Source organism: Typopeltis vanoorti, chromosome 12 (genome assembly GCF_054136105.1).
Source record: "Typopeltis vanoorti isolate ZY-2024b chromosome 12, IOZ_Tvanoo_1.0, whole genome shotgun sequence".
NCBI lineage: Eukaryota > Metazoa > Arthropoda > Arachnida > Uropygi > Thelyphonidae > Typopeltis > Typopeltis vanoorti.
In genome coordinates, this window is record NC_143560.1 from 93,013,874 (window position 1) to 93,040,355 (window position 26,482).

Sequence of the window (26,482 nt, forward strand, 5' to 3'; positions counted from 1 at the left end):
GCGGAAATCTGCGCATTTCTGTTTTCAGGTGGCGTTGCTTTCGGCTGTAGTTTTGTTTCCGCCATCACGGTGACTGCGCGCATGCATTAGTAGTACTGTAGTGATGAGCGATACCGTGATTTTTCAGTCACAGTACGAATTGATATTGCAGAATTTCTGCAACGTAATTTAGCGTGTAAAAGTTGCGATGGTGGATTATCCATGTTAGTAACATGGAGAAAAAAGACAGAAAATGTATTTCGGTAGAAGAAAAGATGGCAATTCTGCGACGTGTAAATTGGCATGCCGGAACACGTGTGCATTTAGCATAAGATCTTAGACTCTCCGTGTCCACTTTGAACACGATAGTAAAAAAAACAGGTCAAGCATTGAACTTAATGCAAAGCAATCTGGCGCTAAGTCCAAAAAAAAAAAAAAAAAAAAAAAAAAAAACGAAAAGCAAAAACAATCAACAATTAAAGATTTTTTTAAATAGATAAATGTAAGTACATTGTAAATTCATTTATTTTCAATTATTAAATTTTGTAATCTAGTATGTAGACTCACATACTAGCAGTAAGTCATATTTTAGCCTTTCTTAAAATGTTTTTTTACATTTCCTGCTATTTGCACTTTTTACCATCAGTCCCCTGAAAAGTGCAAAAAAGGGGTTTTACTGTATGTTGCTACACGGAGTGTGGGAGGTAAAAATTTAAAAAAAAAAAAAAAAAATCTATCAACAAACTTCATCTATAAGAGGAAATAAAAAAAAATGGCAAAGGAATCCGCAAAAAAAATAATAATACGGCATGTGGAATGCATGATCAAGGCCGTAACATGGTTTTTAAACAATTCCAAACCGTCACTTGTTAGCTCTTTGAAGGGTAAACATGTCACCACTGCTATCAAACATGTTATACTTTTGTGATCACAAGTGGTCAAACCTTCCGAGCTTTACAGAAGAATGTTAGCATAATATGGTGAAACGTATACAAGAAAAGTGTACTAATGGATGTTTAAAGTTTAAAAAAAAAAACTGAAATCTGCTATTCGCAATAAATGCAGAAAATATTGTTACCGAAAGGTGTTTGTTGCATAGAGAGAAACCTCCATTGCGGTCGGTATCGACTGAACTACGGAGGTTCATGAAAGAACTTTATTCATCCAATGTGTTGAATAAGAAATGCTTAAAACACTTTCTGTGGTAAGGGGGAAAGTGTCAAGAGAAGTTTTACGGAAATAACTTGAGGCCTAGCTAGCAAATTTCTTTTTTTTTTTTTTTTTTTCTGTGAACCAAATGATCGTCCATTTACACGACGGTATTATTTTCTAAATTCGAAATGTTCTTTTATTTATTTATTCGTATGATGATATAACAGCACCGCACAGACTCGAAATGTTCTAGTCGAATGTGTTACAAACAGTTTGGAGTAGGATAGATGAATATCATATAGAGGGAAGTTATAAGGCTCGAGAAAAATAAAATCGGTAATGGTAGATGGTAAAAATTGGGCTTGTAATGAAAGAGAAAACTTGCAGTCATTTATCGATTTATGAAGTAAATGTAAACCTGAAAAGCACCAACGTGAATTAAAAATGTGAAAATAAATGAATAATTTACTATTAATAAATGGAAAAAATGGTAGATTTCACGCCAGCACAAACGGACAGATACTTTTTTACCCCCATCCCTCAAATGACCTAGTTTCTTAAACATCCTCAATGAAAGAGTACTTCAAGAGAGTGGAATGAGAGTTACGACTACGCGCGTGTTATATTATACACTGTTACAATCATGAGACAGATAAATATTTTAAAAAAGACAACTGGCAAACATTTAATGAAAAGGAAATAACTGAAGAAGAATTAGAAATCAGCCTGAAAGAAACAAGAAATGGAAAATCATCTGGAGAAGATAAGCTAGGTTCAGAACTATATAAATACGCAGGAACAAGATTCAAAGAAAGACTCCTATTATTTTTAAATAAAATTTATTCAACTGGTACCCCCCCCCAATAGAATGGAAAAAAGCAATTGTGGTCCCTATCTTTAAAAAAAGATAGTAGAGACGACCCTAAAAACCAAAGAAGAATAAGTATACTAAATTCCTGTAACAAAATATATAGCAGAATTTTAAATAGCAAACTAATGAAATACTCCGAAAACTTTATGTTAGAAGTACAGAATGGATTTAGAAAAGAATGATCAAGTATAGACCCGGCCTTTGGCCTAAAATTAATAATAGAGAAAAGAAGAGAATACAATTTAGAAACACATATTGCATTTATTGACTTTGAAAATGCATTTGACAAAGTTAAAAGAAACATTATTTAAGATATTAAAAGAAAGACAAATACCAAATAATATCCTAAAAGCTATCACAAGTATATATGAAAATAATCAAATACAAATAAGATTAAATCATGAGCTATCATATACGAGAGAGAAATGGAATAATAATAAAATGGAATTAAAATTTACATCAAGGAATTAAACTTTCTCCTACAGTGAACTTAAACACCCTCCTTTTTTGCTGACGACCAAATAATAATTACAAATTCTGAAGATAACTTACAGAAAGCTATTTTAGATCTAAATGAGATAGTCAAAGATTATGGTATGATAATATCAACAGAAAAATCAAAAACTATGGCCTTTAAAGGACAAGATTCAGCAAGAACTAAGATAGTAGTAAATAAGATTTTAGAACAGGTGAAAAAGATATATACATATGAAAAAAGATATAAACCTAATAATTGCAAAATACTTAAAAATAACAGGTGTAATTAACTCTATGTTTAAACCAAACCTAGTTCAAAAACAAACCAGGCTAAAAGTATACAATACATTAGCCCTACGAGTCTTATTGTATGGAAGTGAAATCTGGACAATAAAACAAAAGACAAAGATTAATAACAGCAGAAATGAAGTTTATGAGAAAAATTTATATTTGTATACTCTATTTGATCACAAAAGAAACGAAGAAATTATGAAAGAATTAAACCAAGAATCAATAATAGAAAAAATTAAAAAATATAAACATAAATGGATTGAACACGTTCAGAGAATAAAAATAGAAAGATTACCAACAAGCCATTAGGAAAAAAAAACAGGACGTCCTCTTAAACGATTCAACAATGACTTCTGAGGCCGGAACAGGCCACGCTAGGCCTAAATCCTTGATATGCATGATGATGACAAGCATGAGAAAAACGCGATCGTCAGCATCATTAAAGTCCAAAACAAAACAGCAACAAGAAAAAACTTAAAGTGAAACAAACATAATTAAAATTAAGTGCCGCAATCAACTGCAGCGCAGTTGGTTGCGGCAATCATCTTCGCTTGTTGAGAACCTGGTTCAAATTCCATCTAGAATAAAAAGATCTTTAATCAGGATTTTTCATAACTGAAGCTGAATTTGCCTGTCTCATGCGGAAGTTGTTTTTTTTTATTTCCGGGAACTCGTATTTTACGACCTGCAAACAAGTAGGAGAACACGCAATTTACACAAATATGGTATAGGCGTTGTAAAGCCCCATGTCTCTATAAGCATAGGGTTAACCACACTATTCTGGAAAACGGTTTAGAAATTCAATGGTGCCTGGAAGATTATGGGAGTTAAGGGCCTACCAAAAACCATAGGAGGTTGTATATTAAGTAAGGACTATTACGATAACGTCCAAAAAGTGGAAAAGTCAAGTAGTCATTCCTATTTAAATTCAGTTAATGTATTAAGTTCTTCATAACTTTCTTCATGCAATCTTCCCATTATGCAGAGGCGTAGCTAGCGGGGGGGGGGGGGGGCACTTTGAACCTTTTTGAACTTTTGCAGTTAATTCTAACATACAGTCTCGAGAACTCATTTCCAAATATTGTAATACTACTGCGAATTTTCCTCACAACTGCTTGTGAGGAAAATTCGTGAGAGGAGTTTTTCTAAATAAAACTGATTAAGAATTACCTACATTGCTATGAAATAGACTTCGCCAATGTCATCGACGATTTTGCTAACAGAAAACCAAGAAAAATAACATTTTAGAATGTTGAAATTAAAGTTTTACTTAAAAAATAAACAGTGTTTTAATTTATTTCCCTATACGTCGTTTTGACTTTTTATGGTATTTTTGGTGTGTATTGAGAGGAGCGGCAAATTCAGGGATCGCCCCGGACGGCAAAAGCTCTAGCTACACCACTGCCATTATGTAATACTTTCAACAGTGAATCCAACGTGTTTAAGAAATGGCAAGACCATATTTATCAGACGCGTGCAAGTTAATGTTCCTTTTTTCGACCATTCGCTAACCTGGACGGCTTGGTGGATAGCACTTACAATCTTCCACCAACAATGTTTATGATAGCATTTAACTGGTAGGCTATTTTTGTTGGTCGGTGTAAGATCCTGCTAATCGGAAGCTTGAAAAAATGAATCATATCTCTGCTCTAGAGAGGAGTCATCTAGTCCTTGGCCTATCAGTATTAGTTTGCAACCTTTTATAGGTTGGATTCACTTAAAAATGCAGCTGAGCATCAGAGTAAGAACGAATGTCGTCCTGGTTGCATGGCTAGGCTGCAAAAATTCAAGCCACCGGGATCAATAGTCAAAGAGACCAGCGGGATTCTGCAGACGCTGAATGTCAAGAGGAAAGTGAATTGAAGGAATCAAAAAGACATTCTACGTTAGCTTTATCTTAGCCTTTTGGCAAAGAACCCACCTGGAAGCGAACTCACTATTTTGGCGAGTTCGGAAGCATGTTTACGTGCTGACTGAGAAACATTTAGTGCTATTTATTTACCTTATACTATGTTATGTAATTTTTCTTTTATTTCGGTAGTACAGGACAGTTAAGTCTTGAGTTCGGAAATTTTTCCATGTGAACAAACAACGCTGCATCCGCCTAGATTTATTGCTCTCTGTAATATTTGCATTCTCTTGATTATTTTATTGCTTAGCAATAAAATATCACTTATTTCCTACTTGGATAATGAAGAGGTAAACAAACGACTGTTCTTTTTTTAGAAAAAAAAAAAAAAAACTAATAAAAATTTCTTATAGAGATTTACCTAAGTCCTTTATGTGATATCGTCTAATTTTGCAAACATCAATTAAAATATACCCAAGTGTTCTTTAATTATTTTATCAAATTATTTTATTATGAATTATGCAAATAAGACAAGTAGCTCACAAAGCTTGGACTGATAAATATAGAAGAAAATTGCCCATAGAAGTGTCCGCAATTAAGCGATTTGCTTTAAAGACTTGCATATAAATATAAAATACTTACATCTAAATTCCTCGAAAGTGTTTTCTTCGGCTGTTTCAATATCATAAAAATGCATCGACTCTGCTCGTAGGAAAATTGGCTATAGAAAGACAGTGAAGATCAATTACTAGGAATATTCTTAAAAACTTTTTTTTAACTAAATATACGTGGGCTGTTCAATAAGTAATAAGACTAATTTTACTGTGGCGAAACCACTCATCACAATATTAATTTCTGTGGAATAAAGAAATGTTTCTGTATGTACTAACAAAAGAGGTTGATAGATGGCGTATACGGACTGATGTGCCAGAGGTGCGACCAGTCTTCGAAATGGAAGCGTCCTTGGAACAGCGTTATGCGATTAAATTTTGTGTGCGCTTGCAAAAATCGGCATCGGACACTTTTAACATGATACGTGAAGCTTTCCACGATGAAGTAATGTCGAGGGCAAGTGTTTTTCGCTGGCATAAAACTTTTAAGGAGAGAAGGCAAAATGTGAAAGATCTTGAACGTGAGGGAAGACCTTCAACGTCCATCACAGAGACAATGATCAACACAGCAGCGATTAACATCATCAAGCACGTCAAAAGGAAGCATCCATTGCTGAAGAATGGCTTCTTATTGCACGACGATAATGCAAGGCCACATATTGCTGGTTGTGTAGTGGACGTTTTGCAGAAGGACAACACAGATATCCTACCACACCCTCCATACAGTCCTGATCTCGCACCGTGCGATTTCTGGCTGTTTCCTCAGCTCAAGAAACCACTAAGAGGCCGCCATTTCGAAAGCAACAAAGCATGTGTAAAAACTGCGGAGGCGGTTTTGAAAGAACTCCCAAAAAACGGACTCTCACATGTGTTTAAGAAGTGGACGCAACGTTGGGACAAATGCATCGCGTCTCACAGTAGTTACTTCGAAAAAGGCCATGTAAATGATGACGATTAAAGGTAACCTGTTTTCTGTATAAATATAGTCTTATTACTTATTGAACAGCCTACGTAAAAGTAACTTGCTTCGTCATAGGATAAGCGTAACACTTAATATGGGGGAAAACATCGAGGATGTCTCGTATATTTTTCTCTATTCAAATTTTAAGTTGGGGTGCTGCATATTTCCTAATCAGTAATAACCAATTTATTAATAAATAAATTTACATATTAAAAAATGGCTTTATTTAAAATATTTCACCCCACCACGAACAAACACCATTAATAAAAGTTTCGTATCTCACAGAAATATCACGCGCAAGCACACAATTTATCCATAGCAATACTGCTCAGAGAGCAGTGTCGGATTCACTTTATTATGTGCAATGACGAGAGCAAACGAATATTCGGCAAGTCTAGCTGCAATTGGCCGACGCGAAAATTCCGACACTGCGTTAGATCGCAGTGCATTGTTTCGTGTAACGATAACTGAAAAAATATAATTCTGTTCATATTTTCAACAGTGACACTCGTCATAATTCGGCCTTATATCTATAATAAATAAATATGTGATTTTAACAGAATAAAATAAGATTTATCAAAAATATTATACCCTCGCCACGAACACACCAATAATAAAAGTTCTGTATCTCACAGAAATAACGCGACCAAGCATACAATTTATCTGTAGCGACACTGCTTCACGAGCAGTGTCGGACTCACTTGTTACGTGCAGTGACAAATGCAAACGAATATCGTTGAGTCTAGCTGCAATTGGCCGAACGTGATAATTCTGACACTGCGTTAGATCGCAGTGCATTTGTTTCGTAATCTAAAGCATTAATCGAAAAAAATCCAATTATTCAATCAACTACTCAATCAATGTCAAAATACAAGCTGTAACCTTCGCCAATGTCATCGACGATTTTGCTAACAGAAAAGCAAGAAAAATAACATTTTAGAATGTTGAAATTAAAATTTTACTTCAAAAACAAACATGGTGTTTTAATTTATTTCCCCATACGTTTTTTGTAGTATTTTTGGTGTGTACTGAGAGGGGTGACGAACTTAGGGATCGCCCCGGGCGGCAAAAGCTCTAGTTACACCACTGATTGTGGAACAGTCTTCCCCTTATGTGTTTCTCAAGGAATACAATATGCAGTCTTTTAAATCAAATGTAAACAATTCCTCCTTTTCCAACCCACTATCCATACACGGTACTATTATAATGCACTATAGGTTGATCAACCAACCTCTCGTGTATGGGCTCAACATAAAAAAAAAAAAAAAAAAAATATATATATATATATATATATATATATTAATGCATTCAAAACAATCAGCCATTTTCTTTCTATTTTTGTTAATTCCACCTAGAATTTTTTTTGCATATGATGAAATTTCTGGCTACGGTTCTTCCGTAGTATGAAAATTGTTTCGGTGTTTGAGTATTTTTCAAAAAAGGAGAAAAATATACGTTGCAATCTGTATTGTATCTATATAAATCCTCATTCGTTACGATGTCTTCTCGAAATTGCTCTTGGTCAGGAGAAACCTATCTCTGTCCAAGAGAATGTCAGTCATTCACAATACTTTGGGGAAACACTGACCCAGCCATGTTATATTAATTTCCTAAACATCCAAATTGAACTTGCAAACACGTCAACACCAGATCAGTAATGCCGATGAAATTGAAACAGAAAAACTGAATCACAAAATGGAAATTTTAATGTTAATAGAGGTTGTTGAAGTGAAGGGTGGCCCAGGGAAATATAATGTAGGATACATACAAAATAATTTGCTCATCACAAATGTCCAGTTATAAATTCAAACTAGATACGAAACTCATTTAGAAACCCAATGTGGAACACTATTAAGATTACTTAAAACCAAGCAATAAAAAAAAAAAACATCAAAAAACTCATTCAAAATCGAATATAGATCAAATTTTAAAACCAAACGGATGCTTAATTATTAATATGAAACTTATCTGATTTATTATATATGAGTTAATAATAATTATCTGATTAATTATTATTAACTGATTAATATCAGTCACTAACTGCAGAGTCAAATAGCATATAAAGAAAATTTAACGAATAAAAAAATGTAAAAATGAAGATTACTAAATAAAAAGCATTAAGTATAGGCAAAGGAAAAAAGAACTTACTCTACTGTAGATTTCTAATACAGTATTAGAAACGATACACAAAAGAAAATATGAAACAAACCAGATAATGATAAAGAACAACGTAGAAATTTTTTAAAAAAATGAAAAAAAAAAAAAAAATAGAAAAGAGTCCACTACGGAATTAATTAACTACCTGAAAACGCCGAAGCAAAACGAGAAAATGAAACAATAAAGAATAAAAATGGAAACTGCCCATCGAAACAACAGTATACTTAGAAAGATGAAAGAAATACCTCTAACTGTACCAAGGAGATAATTCAGAATTTGTCGCAGAAAATTAATTCGTGGAAGAAACTATGGGACTACATAATTTGAAAAAGACTATAATAAGAGAAAAAATACCTGGAATAAGCAGTATTAGAACTTATAAAAATCAGTGAATAAACATATAAGGTTCCAATTAATATATACTAAACTGGAGATATTACAGCAGACTTATCAAAAACATCATTATACCTTTACTAAAAACAGACGGAACAATTTCGAACCATTTACGAGGGTGGTCTGAAAAGTTCTCGGCCTCGACCGACAGTATCGGCACGATTTTTTTTTTTTTTTTCTAAGTTGGTACATCTGTCATAAGCATACATGTGAAATTGCAAGTCATTCTATCAAGTAGTTTTTTTTTACTCAGCTGTCTGATGCGAAAGTGTTGTCTGTATCCCATTTCAAGGGATACAGACAACATTTCGCAAAATTCTTTGTAAATGAAGGTTTTAACGCCAAAAGAAATTCATTCGAGTATATAAAAGTTTATGGGCACTCTTCTCCTTCATTTTCGAAAATGCTGAGACTATAGGCATTTCAAAAGAATGTGTAGGATATATTTTGCATGAAGAATTGCAAATGAAAACAGCTTTGGCCAAGATGGGTGCCGCGCTTGCTCACAGCAGATCAAAAACCCACTCGAATAAAAATCTGAGCTTGGAGCGTTTTAACAAGAATAAAACTGATTTTGTGCGTCGATTTATTACTAACTTGGGTTCACCATTACACACCAGAATCCAAACAGCTGTCAAAACAAAGGCCGAGTTTCTTAGATGTTAATTTGTTTTTGAGTGATGAACTGAAGAGAAATAAAAATCATATTTTCTACTTGGCGGACTTATTTTCCAAATTTAATGACGTATAGACCCGTCTACAAGGTAACGATGTCACGATTATTCAAGCTCGGACGACTCTTTTAGACTTCCAAGCTAAATTAGCCTTATTTAAATCATCATTGTTACGAAAAGATTTTCAGTACTTTTCGAATCTACCGCAATTGGAAGTAAGAGATGAAGACTTAGAAATATACACAAAACATGTTCAAAATTTGAGCGATGATTTTAAATTGCGCTTCGCAGATTTCGAAAACATGCACATTCCAGATTGGGTTATCACGCCATTTTCTGCAGATATTGAAAATATCGAACGTAACTTACAAGATGAACTTATTGAATTGTCAGTTGATCTTGAAGCTAAGACGCTTTTTAAAAATAGGACTTTAAGTTACTTTTGGACGAATATAAATGTTGTAGAAAAATATCCAAACTTTCTGAAGTGTACTCCCCTTTTTGCTTGCATTTCCAAGCTCATACAGGGTTGAAGCTGGTTTCAGCCATGTTAATTCCATTTTAACAAAACAAAGAAATAAGCTAGATATAGAATTCCGTGGCGATTTAAGGCTGAAACTTACTAATTTTGAACCCAACATTGCTAATCTTGTCAAGAGTCACGAAGCGCACCCTTCACATTGACAACGTTAGTAAATTGTATACTAAGTTAATAAAAGTCTTATTTTCATATACACACACACATACAGGGAGTCCCAAAATTTACGCAAGATTTAAATTTAGCGCTATTTGTGCGGTAAAGTGTTGCCAACGAGAAAAAAAAAAAGACAGCGTGACAGCTGACAGTGCAGGGTTATTAAAAATGGAGCGCTACACGAAAGAACAACGCATTTTCATTGTTGAGCAATATTTTAAAAATAAAAAAGGTTTGGCAGCTACAGTTCGCAATTTTCGCAAAATATGGTCGGAATAGTGATTTAACTTCATCAACTGTGAAAAGATTAATTAAAAATTTCAAGGAAACTGGATCAATTAATGATCTTATACACTCTGGCCGTCATTCAACAGAAAACATCGAAGCAGTGCGTGAGAGTGTTGCTGGGAGTCCAGAACATCAATTCGGTACCGTGGTCTTAAATTGGACATTTCGAGAAGCTCTCTACAGCATATTCTCATGAAAGATTTGCATCTTTATGCTTACAAAGTTCAACTGACTCAAGAACTGAAGCCTACTAACCACACACAGCGAAGAGAGTTCGTTGAATGGATTATGGAACAACAACAAATGGATGCTTATTTTTCGAACAAAATCATCTTCAGCGATGAGGCTCATTTTCATCTTGATGGCTTCGTTAATCGACAAAATTGTCGCATTTGGGGTTCAGAAAATCCACGAGTGATTGTTGAGAAACAAATGCATCCACAACGTGTCACTGTTTGGTGCAGATTTTGGGCTGGAGGCATCATCGGTCCATTGTTCTTCGAAAATGCGGCTGGTAAGGCAATAACAGTTAATGGTGCTCGCTATCGCGATAGTCCATGATAATCCAGTTTTTTGTGCCTAAATTGCAAGATATGGATGTGGACGGCATGTGGTTTCAACAAGACGGTGCCACATACCATACAATTACTGCATGAGTCATTTACTGGTCGTGTAATTTCCCGTTTTGGTGATCAGAATTGGTCGCCTAGATCATGTGACTTCACGCCGTTGGACTTTTTTCTTTGGGGTTTTTTGAAGTCTAAGGTTTATGCCAACAAGCCCACGACCACCCACGCCTTGAAGGAGGAAATTGAGCGCTGTTTCAACGAAATTCAGCCACATTTATGCAAAACGGTCATGGAAAATTTCGACAAAAGAGTGCGTATGTGCCAGCAAAGCTGTGGAGGCCATTTACCCGATATGCTATTCCATGCATAACCCTATACTGTATACTTTATGAATCAATAAGAAATTACAATTTTTTATTAAAAACCTGTGCTTTCTATCAAAATTACTTCTTGCGTGAAATTTTGGGACACCCTGTGTGTGTGTGTGTGTGTGTGTGTGTGTGTGTGTGTGTGTGTGTGTGTGTGTGTGTGTGTGTGTGTGTGTGTGTGTGTAAAGAAGATTGTATTATTGTTATTTTGTTATCTAAATTAAATTTTATATTTTATATATTAAGTATCCCTCCTATCAAATATATAATGTTAAGAAGGACGTCAAAAACAAAAACGTACCCCTTTGACGTTAAGCCAATATAATTATATATACTATATTATACATACAATAAATACTGTAACTATAAAATAAACCATCTAAAAACTAACATAAGCGTCTTTTTTGCTTGTCCTATTATAATTACGTAACAGTAAAATAGAGGCGCTCGATAAAAAGTCAAGAAACTCTTGAAGAGATCGACGGTCAAAGAAGTTTGGCGACCCCTGATATAAGCTAATGCTCTTACCTGTTTATTTGCATTTTCTGGATCTCTCAATGCCAATACGAAATCTCCCTCTTTATATTTCATGCGAAGATTATGACGCAATTTCTTAAGTGAAGGTAGCGGAGTTTTGCTGCTATGTCCTACAAAGAAAAAAACAAAAAAATCATGTTGGATTGTCTTTTTTCTAGATTTGAAATTACGTGAAGGTAAAACTAACTGGTCATTCACTTTCACTACACATTCTAAATATTTCGTTGCTCAAACTGTTGACAGAGAACTACGAGGTATTTGGTATATGGTGGTGGCAGTGTAATAATTGCTACAACCTGCACAGTTGTTTTTACTTAACTGTTCTTGTGCGATGTGTTGCACTTAGCATGGTTGATGTCTGTCAGAGAAAATCAAACATTCGATCCACCCTTTGAGGTGGATCGAATGTTTGTGGCACTGAAACCGCTTGAATCTAGGAATCGCCATGATCTTTGCAGTTCGCTCCACACTGTCTGATGTGTATATGGTTTTTAATGTAGCTTTTATGCTCACCAGATCTACTTATTACCAATAGCAGAACTCTCCTCTTCCATATGTTATTAGTAAGGATTCTTTTGGAATTTCGTGTAAGGCAATGGCTTAAAAGTTGTTTAAATTGTGATCCACTCTTGTTTTTGCTTTGCCTATTCAGGCTGATGTTATAGTACAGATATTCGAGTGGCTTCAGAGCTCTAACTTGTGTTGCAGGATTAGAAAATAAATTTATTGTAGGAAACCACCTTTACATGAGTTTGTAGTCTAGGAATATGTTTTGGCACAATTCCAAATGAACACTTCTGTTAATGCCTAATTTGGGTTTCCACGTTTAATAATATGCAAGTTCATCAATTGTGCATCATTAAAACGTTTTCTGCAATTATGTGACATAAGGTCAATATTTCCACGAATTTTAACGGTTTAGGATTCCTAGAAATTCATGGTTAATTCTATTTTTAGATAATGCAGACAAGATTAACCCCAAAAGTAGTAATCAGGTTTCTAAGATACCAAGTTACAAGGCCATTGAACCTATCATGTAAAGGAAAATGGGACTGGAATTCATGGAATTATTAAAAAAAATTTAACTTGGAAATGTCTTAATGTTTCGATGCCTGATGCCAGCTATCATCCCCAGAAAGATATCGTAAGAGAAACTATTTTGTAGAATAAATGGATGCCGATTGTCCAGATCAATGGGAATAAGCTACTACACATACCGGCCACTGAATTAGAAACCTTTATGCAGATGCAAATAAACATCGCTTACGCAGCGTATATACAAAATGCTTGGTCACCACGAGTTCTAGGCAACTACAGTATTTAAGAATGCTGATGATCAGTAATCGTCAACAGTGTTAATCACAATGGGGAAAAAACAAAGGATCCTTCGGAGTTCGACAAAGGGCTTATTGTGGGTCTGGCTGGCCACGATTTTGAAAACAGCAAAAGCTGAATGGTTTCTCAAAAGGTGAGATACTCCAGATGTTTAATCGATGGAAAAATAATTCGCATGGATTGACTTAACTGTGATCCTAAGACAGTCTGTCAGACAAGAGATCACCGTTGTCTGAGAATACTTGTGTGCAGCAAAGACCGAAGCATTTAATGAAGGCTGTTCCCGACCTATATCTCACCGAACTATCTCAAGGAATTCGAGAGGATGGGTATTGGCAGTCGCATGCTTAAATGTAAACCCGATTTTGGAGAAAAACCGGAAAGTTCGTCGACAGTGCTGTCAGAAACATCGTAACTGGACACTAGAAGACTGGAAAAAAGTCTCATGGTCCGAGGAGTCACAGCATACGGTACGCAGAGAGTTTGGCGGGAGCCCCACGAAGCAATGAACCCAGCTTGCCTTAAACAAAACTCAAGGTTCTGGAGGTGGTGTCATGGTGTGTGTGGGGGGGGGGGATATGTATCGTTGGTATGAAAGACCGGGTCCCATGATATTGTTAAAAGGTCGAGTATCCTCCAAGGGAATATCTGAACATTGTTGTCGATGAAATCCATCCTGCAATGTTCACTTTTTTGTTGGACGACAATGTTACTGTTCATCACATAAAGCTGATTCAGCGAGCATGACAGAGACTTACACCATCTTCCCTGGCCACTACAAAGTCCAGATCTGAAGCCTATTGAGAATGTATGGAGCATGTTAGAAAAACAGATCCGGGAGCAAAGTCTTCTTCCGTCAAATATGAGCCAGTTAAAAGACTGTCAGGTATGTTATAGACGGAGATGTAATCCACCACCTTGTGAAATCGGGCTAAAGGAGGTCCAACACGGTATTAAATAAAAGTTTCTAATTCAGTAGCCGCCATGTGTATGAATAAAAACCTTCACTACTCTCTTAATAACTACTCCGTCTCCACAAAAATTGAAGTATCACATTAATCGTGACCGTGGACGAATTTCAAAATCGGATATCTATCTTGAGATAAATCTGAATAATAAGAGTTGTTCATTTAAATAATGCAAAAAAAAAAAAAAGAGAAAGAAATTGGAATAATGTTGAGAAACACTGTGGCTAGTGGCAATAACAGATGGAACACGGGTGACAGATACTTGAAAGCTCAGTCGAAAATCATAAAATTTATTTAGCATTTGCTAAAAATGGAATTAATGAAGAATGCGTGCCGAATCCAAAAAATAGTTATGATATTGCAGTTTCAAAATGGATAAAGATAATGACGTATTTAATTAGATTGATATAAACGCTTCTATGAATGAAATATCTAGAGAAGATATTAAACATATAATCAATTACACACGAAATATTAAAATATTTAGAAAAAAGGCCAACAAAGACTTTTACCAAAAGGTATTCACATTTAGTTTTAGACATGAAATATTCGTAAAACTAGAACATACATATTGTAAAGCTCTGCTAGATAAATGAAAGAAAAAAATTCTACGATTTAAAAATATATACATTTTTTAGAAATTATTTAAATTAAAGGGATATTTAATCTCACATTATTTCAGAGCCGAATAAGAAACTCTAAGATAGAAATCTAAGGCATAACGAAAAGTGTTTCACGCCGAATATAGCAAGCTATAAAAGTTCGGCGAGTCCAAGCGTAAGCAAATACCTGTAGTACAATACCGGGAAACTCGTAGTAAAGGTGCATAAAGTTAGGACCACTATTCTTAGTATTAACCCTAATGTAAAACTCATCCCCTAGGAGATGTATGTTGTTTTACATTAAGGGAGATAGGTCACTACCCAGACCGGTTTCAACCTTTATTGAGGTCTCATCAGTGAATAGGTAGACCAATAAATACCAAGATTGTAGTGATAATAGCTTTAATACTTTACAGTACGAGTTGTTAAAGAGGTGCCCAAATAAATTAATGAAATAAAGAGCCAAAAGGCTTCACTTAGAGTTTCTTATTCGGCTCTGAAATAATGTAGGATTAAATATCCCCTTAATTTAAATAATTTTTACATCGCCGAAGTGAAGCCTTTTGGCTCTTATTTCATTAATATATTTTAGAAATTCTTAAGCCTATAAAAATAGTTGCTCAAGCATTAAGGCAGTGATGCAATTTACTATACTTAACAGCAAAGGACATTACAAAATTTCTACTGTAAAAAATTAGTGAAATAAATTCAGAATTAACAAAGGATACGTATAATGCATTTTTAATGACGCCTCGATAATTCAGACAAAAAAAAAATTCTTTCTTAAAATATTTATACAATTCTTTCAAAAACATGACTCTTTCCTGATTGTTTAAAGCCACGCCTTTTCCCATCTCACAGAAAACATTTTAATGAAGACATCGAAACGCATCAAAAAATGAAACTTCTCTTGAAAAAAAAATCTTCTTTGTCGTCCTCTTTTACCTTTTTAGGGTGTCGATTGTTTTTTTCCCTTGCAACCGCAACCGTACTCGAAGATGAAGTGGTTAATCCTATGCCTCCCAATGTGTCCTATGTTTTTAAACGCGTATGTTCACGGGGCCAGTTGGTTGTTCTGAGGGACGAAAAACCCGAGTTTCCAGGCGACCCCCCCCCCCCCCCATCGTATGACACCGGCTAATTCCCCTTTAGTCGAAAGGGACCAGATAAAGGTTCCTAACATCACTGACGGGAATCGAACCGAGGTCTTTCCGACCATAGGGCTTCGTCTATAACGACGAAGCTCTATGGTCGCTCTATTACGGAAGCTCTGGAAGAAAACTTAATAGTGTTATATCAAACTTCTCCAAAAAAAAAAAAAAAGTTACAAAATAATCAAAACAAAGAATTGAGCTTCTCGGAATCAATTCGAAAAAGAACAAATCATTTAAAACGTAAACGAATTTCAAGTAGGAGATAATTTTGTGATTAAAATACGTTTGTGCTTTTTCAGGGAACTGAGCCGCAAATGTAATATTTGTAAAAACTACTTTTATGAGAGAAACATTAAATTATGTTCTTTAAGAATTTCTACTTTTTTTTTTCAGAAGTTTCAAATATTATTACTCATCTTGAAATTTCATTTTTTTTTTACATATGATAATTTTCGTACATTTTGGTTATATTAATCAATAATGTTATACTTTTGTATTTACCTGGTGCTTAATTTTTACTTTGCACACATTAATTTAAAATAAAATTCTTATAATAAAACTTGTTTTTATATTTCAAATCTGTGTAATGCCAAAATGTATTGCCAATTACTACATTTCATTTTAAATAAACATATTCAAAAAATAATTTGAAGTAATAAGTGAAATTGTATAGTCCCTGGAATTCCTGGGACCTCAAAAATTAAATGAACAGAAAAGTAGCCAACACTCAGAAAGGACTTCTGAGTTCGTCATCATTTAAGATAACTAGATTAACAATATGAGAACTACATTGGTGACGTCTTCTTACTTTCCCGAAACCGTCCAATAAAATTGAAGGCATAACGAAAAGAATTAAGATGTAATTAAAATTTAAAAAAATCAAGTAATATTTGTTCTGCGTGTTTCTAGCGCCCATACAAGAAAATGGCCAAGTTCTGAAACGTAATAAATGCGCTCACACTTAAAAGCTGGTATTTTAGATCACAAATACTTACTTTCATACACATTGCATCCACTCTTTTTCTCTCTAGATATTCCCTTCTTTGTTAAGTAGCAGTTCGAACCGCACATGGCGAACCCCCTAAAAACATAACAAGAAATTCAACGTCTCTTCTTTATACAAAAAAATACACACAAAAAGACAAATGTCAGGAGAAAGTACATGAAAATTATCATTGATGAATCTGATAATTAACATATTCGAAAACGTCGAGTTCACAGTAACAAACAAATCAATTTTCACACAGTGATAAATACCAAAAACTGCCGAGGCCTTCGTCGGCTCCGTCTAGTTTACCTGTGTTCACAGGCCAGTTTGTTTTACGGAAGAAAAACACAAACTTAAGTTCGCAGACAAAGAATGCATCTGTTAATCACATTCCTGCCGGAATTTATCCCAAAAATTGTTGATAACCTCAAAGCCTTAGATAATTTAAGAATTATGACAGGGAGGCGAATATAAGCTATTTAGTTCTCGCGAGTTTGTCTCTTTTGCCGCCTCTATGAGAACGATTAAATTATCTTCAGTTGAAACGTGAAAAATTATCGGGAGACGTGAAGGGAACTTTTCCCAGGTCACGCAATTTTTTTTTTTTTTTTTTTTTTTTTTTTTTTTTTTTTTTTTTTTTTACAAAATCAGCGTATTTGACAATGATAGAAAAAGTGCAAGAGTCAAAAAACAAAGCGACTTGGCCCATAACATAAACACCATATATAAGTTTCGTAATATGCATGTCTTATTCCGACCATTGATTAAATATTACGTTCACACTGAAGAAATATTTCAGATATTGCACGATGCCCATATTGGCCATGGAGGCAGAAACCGCATGGAAAAAGAAATAAGTACTAAATATAAAAATATTACAAGGGAGATGATCGTAATTTAGGTAGGTTAGGATTTTTTTTTTTTTTTTTTTTTGAAACTCAAATTGTCAATTTAATAAATTAATCAATGTTTATCAGACTGCGCGTGGCCGTTTTAGTCATTATTTATAATGGCCTATTAGTCACTTGGCCCAAAACATATGTGATGGGCCAAGAAATGTATGCAATTCATATATGAATTGCATGCATTTAATTACAGTTTAAGCATATATGAATATGGCTAAGTCGTTATATTTGTGGAGTAGTCGGTTTTAAAGGGTTTTTCTATTTTGCAATTAAAAGAAAAATTGAAAAATGAAACATCTCGTTACTATCAAATGCATAACTTAATAAAATGAAATCCACGGGAGCAAAATAGAATTTCTACTAAATGGGCTCAGCTTATTATCGTCCTGACTGAAAGTGGATTCAAACCCTTGACCCAACAGGTCGAAACTTTAAATCCCATTGCAGGCAGGAATGTTCGTAAATGTCTTCAGAAGGCATTCTCACCAGCGATGTAAGATAGCCACCCAGCTTATTCCAGTCCTGTACCTTTTTTGAAATCTGAAGTGGCTTGAAATGTTTGGTCTTTAAAGCCGAATTTTCGGATTACCTAATCCATAGCCAATAACATAGTAGGAATCCACCAAACTTTACAACCTTTCTGCGTGGGATTCACATAAAAGGACTGAATGTAAATGACATCTGAATAGCATCCTATCGACTACAAAACAGAACGCGAAATGGATTCGATGCCCAGAGTTTAATGTTAAGTGTGTGGCTAATAGCCTTATCCTAATTTGATAAATTAAAAGGCAGTGCCGTAGCGAGGGCGTGGCGAAAGAGTAGCCCGGAATTGGCGCAACTAGGTTTGGGGCGCAAAACGTAAAAAATAAACAGATATAAAAGCCCGCTATTTTATGTTGTATTTTTAAATTTCGGCAATACGCCGCTTTAGACACAAATTCTGCAACACACTGCAACTCATTTTGATGGGGTTAATAGTAAATATTTAACATATCGCATTTAGTCAAATTTAACTTTCAAATTTACATTTAAATGTTGGCTATTTTTGGGTTAGGGGGCGCAAGTTAGACACTTGCCACACGCGCTTCATACCCTTGTTACTGTACTGTTTAAAGGTGTTGCAAACTCAGGCGACAGGCATGGTGAATTTAATATACCGAAGAACCAGTCCTCCCTCAGATTTTCTGTTTTTCACCGAAATCCGAGTATGCAGATCTCACTGATCATTTAACTTTGAAATTACACAATACGAAGCAAGTCAATCTGCAGTGAATTTAGTATCTAACGGATTACAATATTCCTCGATTTCAACTATTATTGTTGTTGATTTTCTTGGGAATAAAAAAAATTAATCGTCCATATAGGAGCCTAATTTCACTTCCCTTTATGTTAGAAATCACAACTTTCGGTTCTTTATACTTTCAATCTATACGGAGAGTGTTAATAACTTTACTGTTCCTTTCCCCATTAGAATACTTCATTGGAAAAATATCCCGAGTCGAGTTTGCTGAATACCGCCTCTGTCTGTAGGCCCAAGTTTTGCTGCTATCTGTATACCTATCCACCCACCAACTGCAGCGATTTCTTCAACTCTATGGGTAAGCTCGTACACCATTACACGCACTCATTCACACGCAAAAGGTGGGCGTAAATAATGAAAATTTTAGAAATGCTTGAAAGGTATGTTCACAGTGCAAGAGGGCGATCTGAACCAATGATCCTTCGTCACGAAAAAACAATCCTATTCTTGTCAATAACCACTTTTGCACTATTTAGTGGCAGGATATTTGTCATTAACTTTTTTTTTTCTTTTACGCAGACGATGATGCAGGAAACTTCTCGCTGTAGATAACGTTCGCAATGTTCTGGAGTCTTATTCAGACCACTTTGTGTTTTGTCATTGTTTTCTCATTTAGCAGTGTTATTTTTGCCATACATGTATATACTCTACGGACGTTGTTTTTGGACTTATTCAATTTTTTTAAAATAACCATTTCATATCAGGTTTAAAAATAATTTACTAAGGAGATGACGACTTCTTAGTATTTTACTGGCGTGATTGGCCAAGCGGTTAGTGTATTCATTCTCCAATCAACAGGCTGCGGGTTTGAATATCGCCTTGGACATGAATATTGACTATTATCTTTAAGGTGAAGATGAATTTCACCTCCTCCTTACTGGAGACCTGAAGTGCTTGAAAAAAAAAAAATTCAACGTGTGGTCTCTGGATGGTTTCCGAATTATGTAAACAAATTAAAAATATATATAAAAAAAATAAAACCCCGACCCCACCCCTACTACTAATGTACTATCAGTTTACAACCTTTTGTAAGTGGGAGTTAAAAAATTAAATTCCATGTCTGTTTAATATTCAGTTTTAAAATACGGAGATAATTTGTAACAACTACATAAATACCAGTGTCAGTGAGTGGTAAAGATCAATAAAAACAATGATTACGATCAGTAGATGGAAGCGATTGGCTTACCAACAGTCTTCGAAATCTTCTAAACAGATTTGACTGCATTCGTCCACCGTTATTACTCCATAAGACAAATCGTGTTGGGTAACAGTAAAATCTGGTATCACATCGAAGTCCACTACAGAAAGAAATGGAAAAAAGTCTTGAGTATAAGTGATATGGAGCAATAACTAAAAGAAATTAAGCTCAAATTTTGGATATACAGAGATGAGGGTACTGTAGTCAGCTGTCACATCCTTAATTTAGATTACGTTTATTAGGGAAGCCATTCCATTCAATACGAAATAAAACAGTTCTTAATAAACATCAGCAGATATAAATCAAGAGCTGATAAACCCATACAAGTAACTTTTTGTTGCTTTCAATGATTTTATAAATCTAAGTTGAACTCCCTGAATGTTTTAAACAGTGAACTCTTTAGATGTTAACATTAAAAAATCCATCGAGTTGATCGGAATGGAATTAGTGCTGAAGCTCAAGGGTTATGAGGCGGTGTATCGTATTTGTCAGTGGGTGTGTTTCTCTAACCGACTGCTCAGTTTTGCAAGGGAAAAAAGTCTCTGTTAGTAATAGATCAAATTCTGTTAGTAATAGAATAGATTGAAAAGCAGTTTGGTTAATGTTAAAAGTGATATTCTACTTACAGCTCAAGTCAGGACGTTCCAACATCGTAGCAACGACATCTATGCGACCTTCTGGGAAAAATACCTAAAATGGTAAAACCGTTTATTTCCTAATTACCATCAAGATTTAATTAAGTAGAAACAGAACGATGATATACAAAAATTCTAAGGAATTATATTGCGTAAATAATAAAAGCTGTTGGGAAAAAAAGGTAATGGGGTGGAATAGGAGAGAGTGAAACCGATCCAAAGAAATCAGGTTGAAATAAAATAAGTTACTGGGATAACAAATTGGGCTGATTATCCGATGACTCCATAATGAAGAGATGTCGTTTCTAATTTCAACTCATAATGGAAGATGAGACAATACTCTGGTTAGTCCCCAAGACAATCCCTTGGCAACTCTACTCCTCCAATATTCATCTCTAACTCCTTGACAAATTTGTATATAATTTAGTACTGAATATAATAAATGAAATTTATCAACATATAGAGGACCCGGTTATACCAATCTTCCTTTTTATGATTTCTAATATGCTGACTTTTGAGTGTCCAAGCAAGATTCACAGAATGTCAGCTACAACAGAAATCTCAAATAAAAACTTTCAATTAGCTTTAGAAAAATGCTTTCCTCGGGTTTTATTCGAACACAGCTACACTTGAATGTTGTTATATATTCAAGTATTATTAGTATGAATATCGTTTTGAAATAAAGATTAACACATGACGATCAGTAGAAGATTTGCAAAGCTTTGCAACATGTCGGGTAGTGCGGGCCTTAGAGGGGAAATTTTTATACATTGAGTGGCCACGTTATTAGAGATATCTAAGCATCTTAAATCACTGTGCATCTTTAGATTTTACAAGGTTTCGGAAATGCTCCACAGGTTCACATGGACTGGTTGAGTTCTATCAGATTTGCTAGCGTGGGTGAGGTGATTGTCACCGACATTTCGTTCCATTAATATCCTTGGGAGTGGGGGGGGGGCATAATTCATTACGGTAAAGTCATTAACATTCCAGCATTACAGTGTCATGTGAAACAGCTATAGTGTACATCACATGCTGTAGCTCTTTACAAAGCGTCCTGCTACTAACCAGAATCCTCTGCCGATTCTACACACCTAGTTGATAGTTTCTTGACCGCCGAAATATCCGTGCCACGGTGTTAGCTTCCCTGTACCTTCCTATGCATTTCTTGGTTGAGGTAGTATCCTCAAATTTCCATTGACCAATATTGTTGCTTGCAGATGATTTCGAGCTTGTTCACAGAAGACACCAATCTGTTACTGGTTCTGAAAGCTGTCGTCTGGGACCGGGATATAAAAATAGTCTTACGAATGAACAGTCTAGTTGGAGAAACTAAAGATTCTTATTTGACTTGACTTTGATATTGTTTGCATCGAACAGAGATCAAATGCTGTTTGACACGAACATCTTAAAGTGAGTCATACACAACAGCACCCTTATCCTCTCCTATCTTAAACTGGAACGTGTCACTTTATGTAAGGACTCTATACACACTCATATATTTCAGTAGATATAAAAGCGCTAAGCATTTGATTTAATGACGATATGCTTTGGACTTACTATAAGTAAGTGTCTAAAGAATCGTGCTCTATTAAAATATTTGCAATTTGGAAACTTTTTAGAGCACATATTATGTCATCAGGTTCAATGTCAGCGGAACCCAATTTCTAATGAACTTTTAAATCAAAGTAATCGAAAATATGTCACCTAATGGTTAGTCCATCTCATACTAATAATTTACCTCCTCGACACAGCATACACAACATGTTTAATACATCCTTGAATGTACTGCCGTATTCTTTAACACTGCAGTCACACTTTATTTCTATATCTGCTTATGAAGGTTCGCCGAATGGTTAAACGTACTTGCTCACCAACCACCAGGCTGTAGGCTACCATCTCGCCACGGCCATGGGTGTTTAGGATTGTCGCTAGATGGGAGACGAATTTCCTGCTTATTGGAGATCTGAAGTGCCTCGAAAAAATTTCATGTTTGGGCTCAAGAGCATAATTTTCGTACTATGGTAAAAAGGTTAAATTTACAAAAAAAAAAAAAAAATAATAATCTTTCTTCACTCACGGCGCTCAAATACTGTAAGTTTCCAACCTTACTTGGGTGGGGTAATTTAAAAAGCGCACAAGTGCTTTTTTAATTATCCTACCAACTTATAGAATGCAGAAGAATACTCCCCATCCAGACTTTTAAATAATAATTTTTTATATGAAAAGAGTCGTAAATTCTGTTGCTGACTTAGAAGTTGGTCAATTGGGAATGTGCCGTCAATGAATTCTCCTGGTTGCAAATTCAAGCCTTCCGCCACATACACAATGTGTGCGTGTCAGGCTACAAAATCCACTGCTTGTAACGTACTTCTCCTCCTGGTTATTGCTTACCCGTTACAGTTGAAGATGTCCTCCCGCGATGAGTCTTCGGACTCCTTGGAGGTATCAGGAATAATAATAATAATAACTTGAACCAGTGTTTGATATGCTCAGAACGATCTAGTTGTTGGGATCATCGTGAAAACCAAAAACATAGAATAAGACGGTAATACAATTTGGAAGAAAATAAATGATTAAATACGTGAGAAAATGTTAAGAAACGCATTGCTGGTGATGTGCTACTTACTTGAATCTCAGGGAATCGTGCAGGAGATGCCTCACTCTTTGCGAGGAGCACAGTTAAAAATTGCTCTTCTACTTCAGCTGTTTTTCCAAGTGCAAAATTTATTGTCTCAAGGTCAGCTAAAGAAAATAATAAAATTTAATCAAATATATATTTATCCGAAAAAAAAAAAAAACGCGTTGATCAAGTTGTTGAATCTACTTTCAAGAGTATTCACAGCATATATTCGATGTATATGAAGTTAATTCTGTATAACGTAGAAATAAAACGATTTTTGCATAAATTATCAATTCGGCATTATTAGATCCTCATCCCAACGATCTGTTCTATCCCCTTAACAAAAATTTGACTACGTCACGGTCCATAAGGAAATGGAATCTCAGCAAAATATCGTAGCTCAAAATGCCCCTCTTCTCGTTAACATAAAGTATTAAATCTAGGACAACATGACTCTCTATCCTCTACTAATTGGTAAGCGTAAATAAATACAATGTTAAGTATAGAGGCCTTGAAAAAATTTATTTATTTGCATAAATAAATTTTTTCAAGGCCTCTATACTTAACATTTCATTTATTTACGATTGCCAATTGTCAGTACCCAAAGAAAGGCAAGTAAAACAAACTATATTTTGTACTTGTCTCTAAACTTCTGAATATAAAATAAAACCAAAACGCAAGACTCAGGAAAACAAATCCGATACAATCACACCAAATATAAAATCTCGAAGATTAAAAAAAAGAGTAATAATAAATAAATAAAAAAAACAGGCCACAGGAAACACTCAGTGAACCACTTGCCCTCCTGTTGAAGCTTTATAGCTTAAGCGGGATAAATCTGTGAAAACACACTTTCGAGTTTATTATGAAATAAAATAAATGTTGCTGGTAATGCAATACCTCGCAGGTTATGCGTTATCCCAAAACGGAGTGAGGTAAGCTTTAGTGAGCTTCCCACAATACGGAACACTCCTAAAATAAACATTTTTAATATCTGAAATGAACTAATATTCCATTCTACTATAATTAGGTTGGTTTCCATATTCCCGTGTAACGTGTGTGCGTAGAAGTGGTTCATTTGAAAATTGTCTGGCGAGCAAGCCAATTGGGAAAGACAAAGCTCAAAATGTCATCGCTTTTAACACTGTATCCTGAATAATAAAAATATAGGGGGGTAAAGTATCTCTGAAATACTTTACATTTGACCTGATAGCTCTATTATTACGTGACACTTCCAAGGCCTCATCGTGGGAGGGCACTCTACTCTGCTACGCACACACAATTCATTATCTTCCATACTACTTAATTCTCTAACTACACACAACGACTCTACTAACATCAACTGCCAATCACCACCAACAACAGTATTTTTTTTTTTGTTTGTTTGTAAACTGTGTGTTCTCATGGCCCATTTATTTGTACGTGGGATGAAAAACCCAAGTTACCTCCTTATGATATCGGCGTAACTCACCTTCAGTAGAAAAAGCCCAGAAATCCTTCTCGTCACGGCGAGAATCGAACTCGGTTCTTTTCCAATCGAAGGGTGCAAGGCTCTGCTATTCTTCCAATTGAACAACGGGTTACAAAAACGGATAAACCAAACCGGTAGCCAGCCTGATTGGCCGAGTGGTTAGCGTATCCGCTCTCTCCAGTCAAGAGCCTGAGGGTTGGAATCCCGCGCCATGGGCATGGATGTTTCTGAATGTCCTGCTAACTCTGTTTGGAAAGGGCATCTGCGACCTACCAGTCTACCATTCTACCTTCTGCTAGAATGAAACCTTCTAGCAGAAGGTTTCATTCCCAAAATCCCGCGAGGTGCGGGAATGATCGAACGGCGTTTACGGACGTCAAATGTAAAAAAGTTGCAAAAACTTAATTCATCATCTTTTCGTTTCAAAATTCAAAAATCTCTAAAGTTAACACTGTGAACAAATGAGTGAAATTAAAACATATTCTGGGAATGTCTTAACGATGTATTGTTTCATAAAAGCAAACAACAACGGTAGTTTGTAAGATTTTATAAATTCTCTGACACTCCCCTCTCCCCACTTGCTTCTTTTTGTTGCCTTACACAACCTTAAATGTGCTTTTTTCCCTATTATTGTGCAAATATATATACATATATTTTTCAGTCTTTTATTGCTAGCCTTTGATGCTCCACAGCAAAGGAGTGTTATCGAAGTTCTAGTCGAATCTAGAAAATGATAGCTTGCAGAAATTCACTAAAACTATTCGTGTGAATGATATTGATGTCATCAGTGTCAAAATATAGATTAGCAAAATAAAGACAGAAAAACATTTACTTCTGAAAGTTAGCCAAGATCAGGCAGACTAGCGAACACCACAACTAATTAAAAATCAGAGAAAGGTTTATTATTTTGCATTGCGTGATTTTAGAAAAGAACTTACAAAGAAAACACAACATGAAATCAACAGAAACAACATGTCATGATAATTCTAGAATGAATTCATATCATCAAAGGGATTCATTGCAAAAGGATATCAAATACTGGTTCTGAGATCATGATCATCCACGATTTTATTTCCAGTATGAGTTCAGCACAAGTTTTACAGGTCTAACTGTGTTTGTTATTATATATGCATACTATTTTAAATGTCTTTCGCAGTTACAACCCGAAATTTCTTTAAAATATTATTCAAATGATTTAATCTAAAAGACACAACTCGTACGGGGCTGCAAGAGAAACAAAATGAAGAGAAATAAGAGGGCAACGAACGATAAAGTTAGACTGACATGGAAAATTTCGAAGTCCTAGCAGAATTAAAAAAGATTAGTAAAACTGGAGGTGATGAAAAATTGATTTTGAATGTTAAGAACACAGATCAGGAGGAAGGTATAGGAATATTCACTTGTTAGATTATGGAATCCCACAAAAACA

At 35.1% G+C, this 26,482-nt stretch overlaps 1 protein-coding gene across 2 annotated transcripts in view; it reads right to left on the reverse strand.

Moving 5' to 3' along the window:
* LOC150101007 (uncharacterized) overlaps positions 1-26,482 on the reverse strand; it is a 107,777-nt gene that overhangs the window by 26,599 nt on the left and 54,696 nt on the right. For both annotated transcript variants that reach the window (XM_090401507.1, XM_090401506.1), the window contains exons 14-19: positions 23,589-23,704; positions 20,951-21,014; positions 20,313-20,424; positions 16,926-17,011; positions 11,863-11,981; positions 5,262-5,340 (exon numbers count right to left, since the gene is read on the reverse strand). In XM_090401507.1, coding sequence (XP_090257633.1) covers positions 5,262-5,340; positions 11,863-11,981; positions 16,926-17,011; positions 20,313-20,424; positions 20,951-21,014; positions 23,589-23,704 — 576 coding nt within the window. The remainder of the gene's footprint in view (positions 1-5,261; positions 5,341-11,862; positions 11,982-16,925; positions 17,012-20,312; positions 20,425-20,950; positions 21,015-23,588; positions 23,705-26,482) is intronic.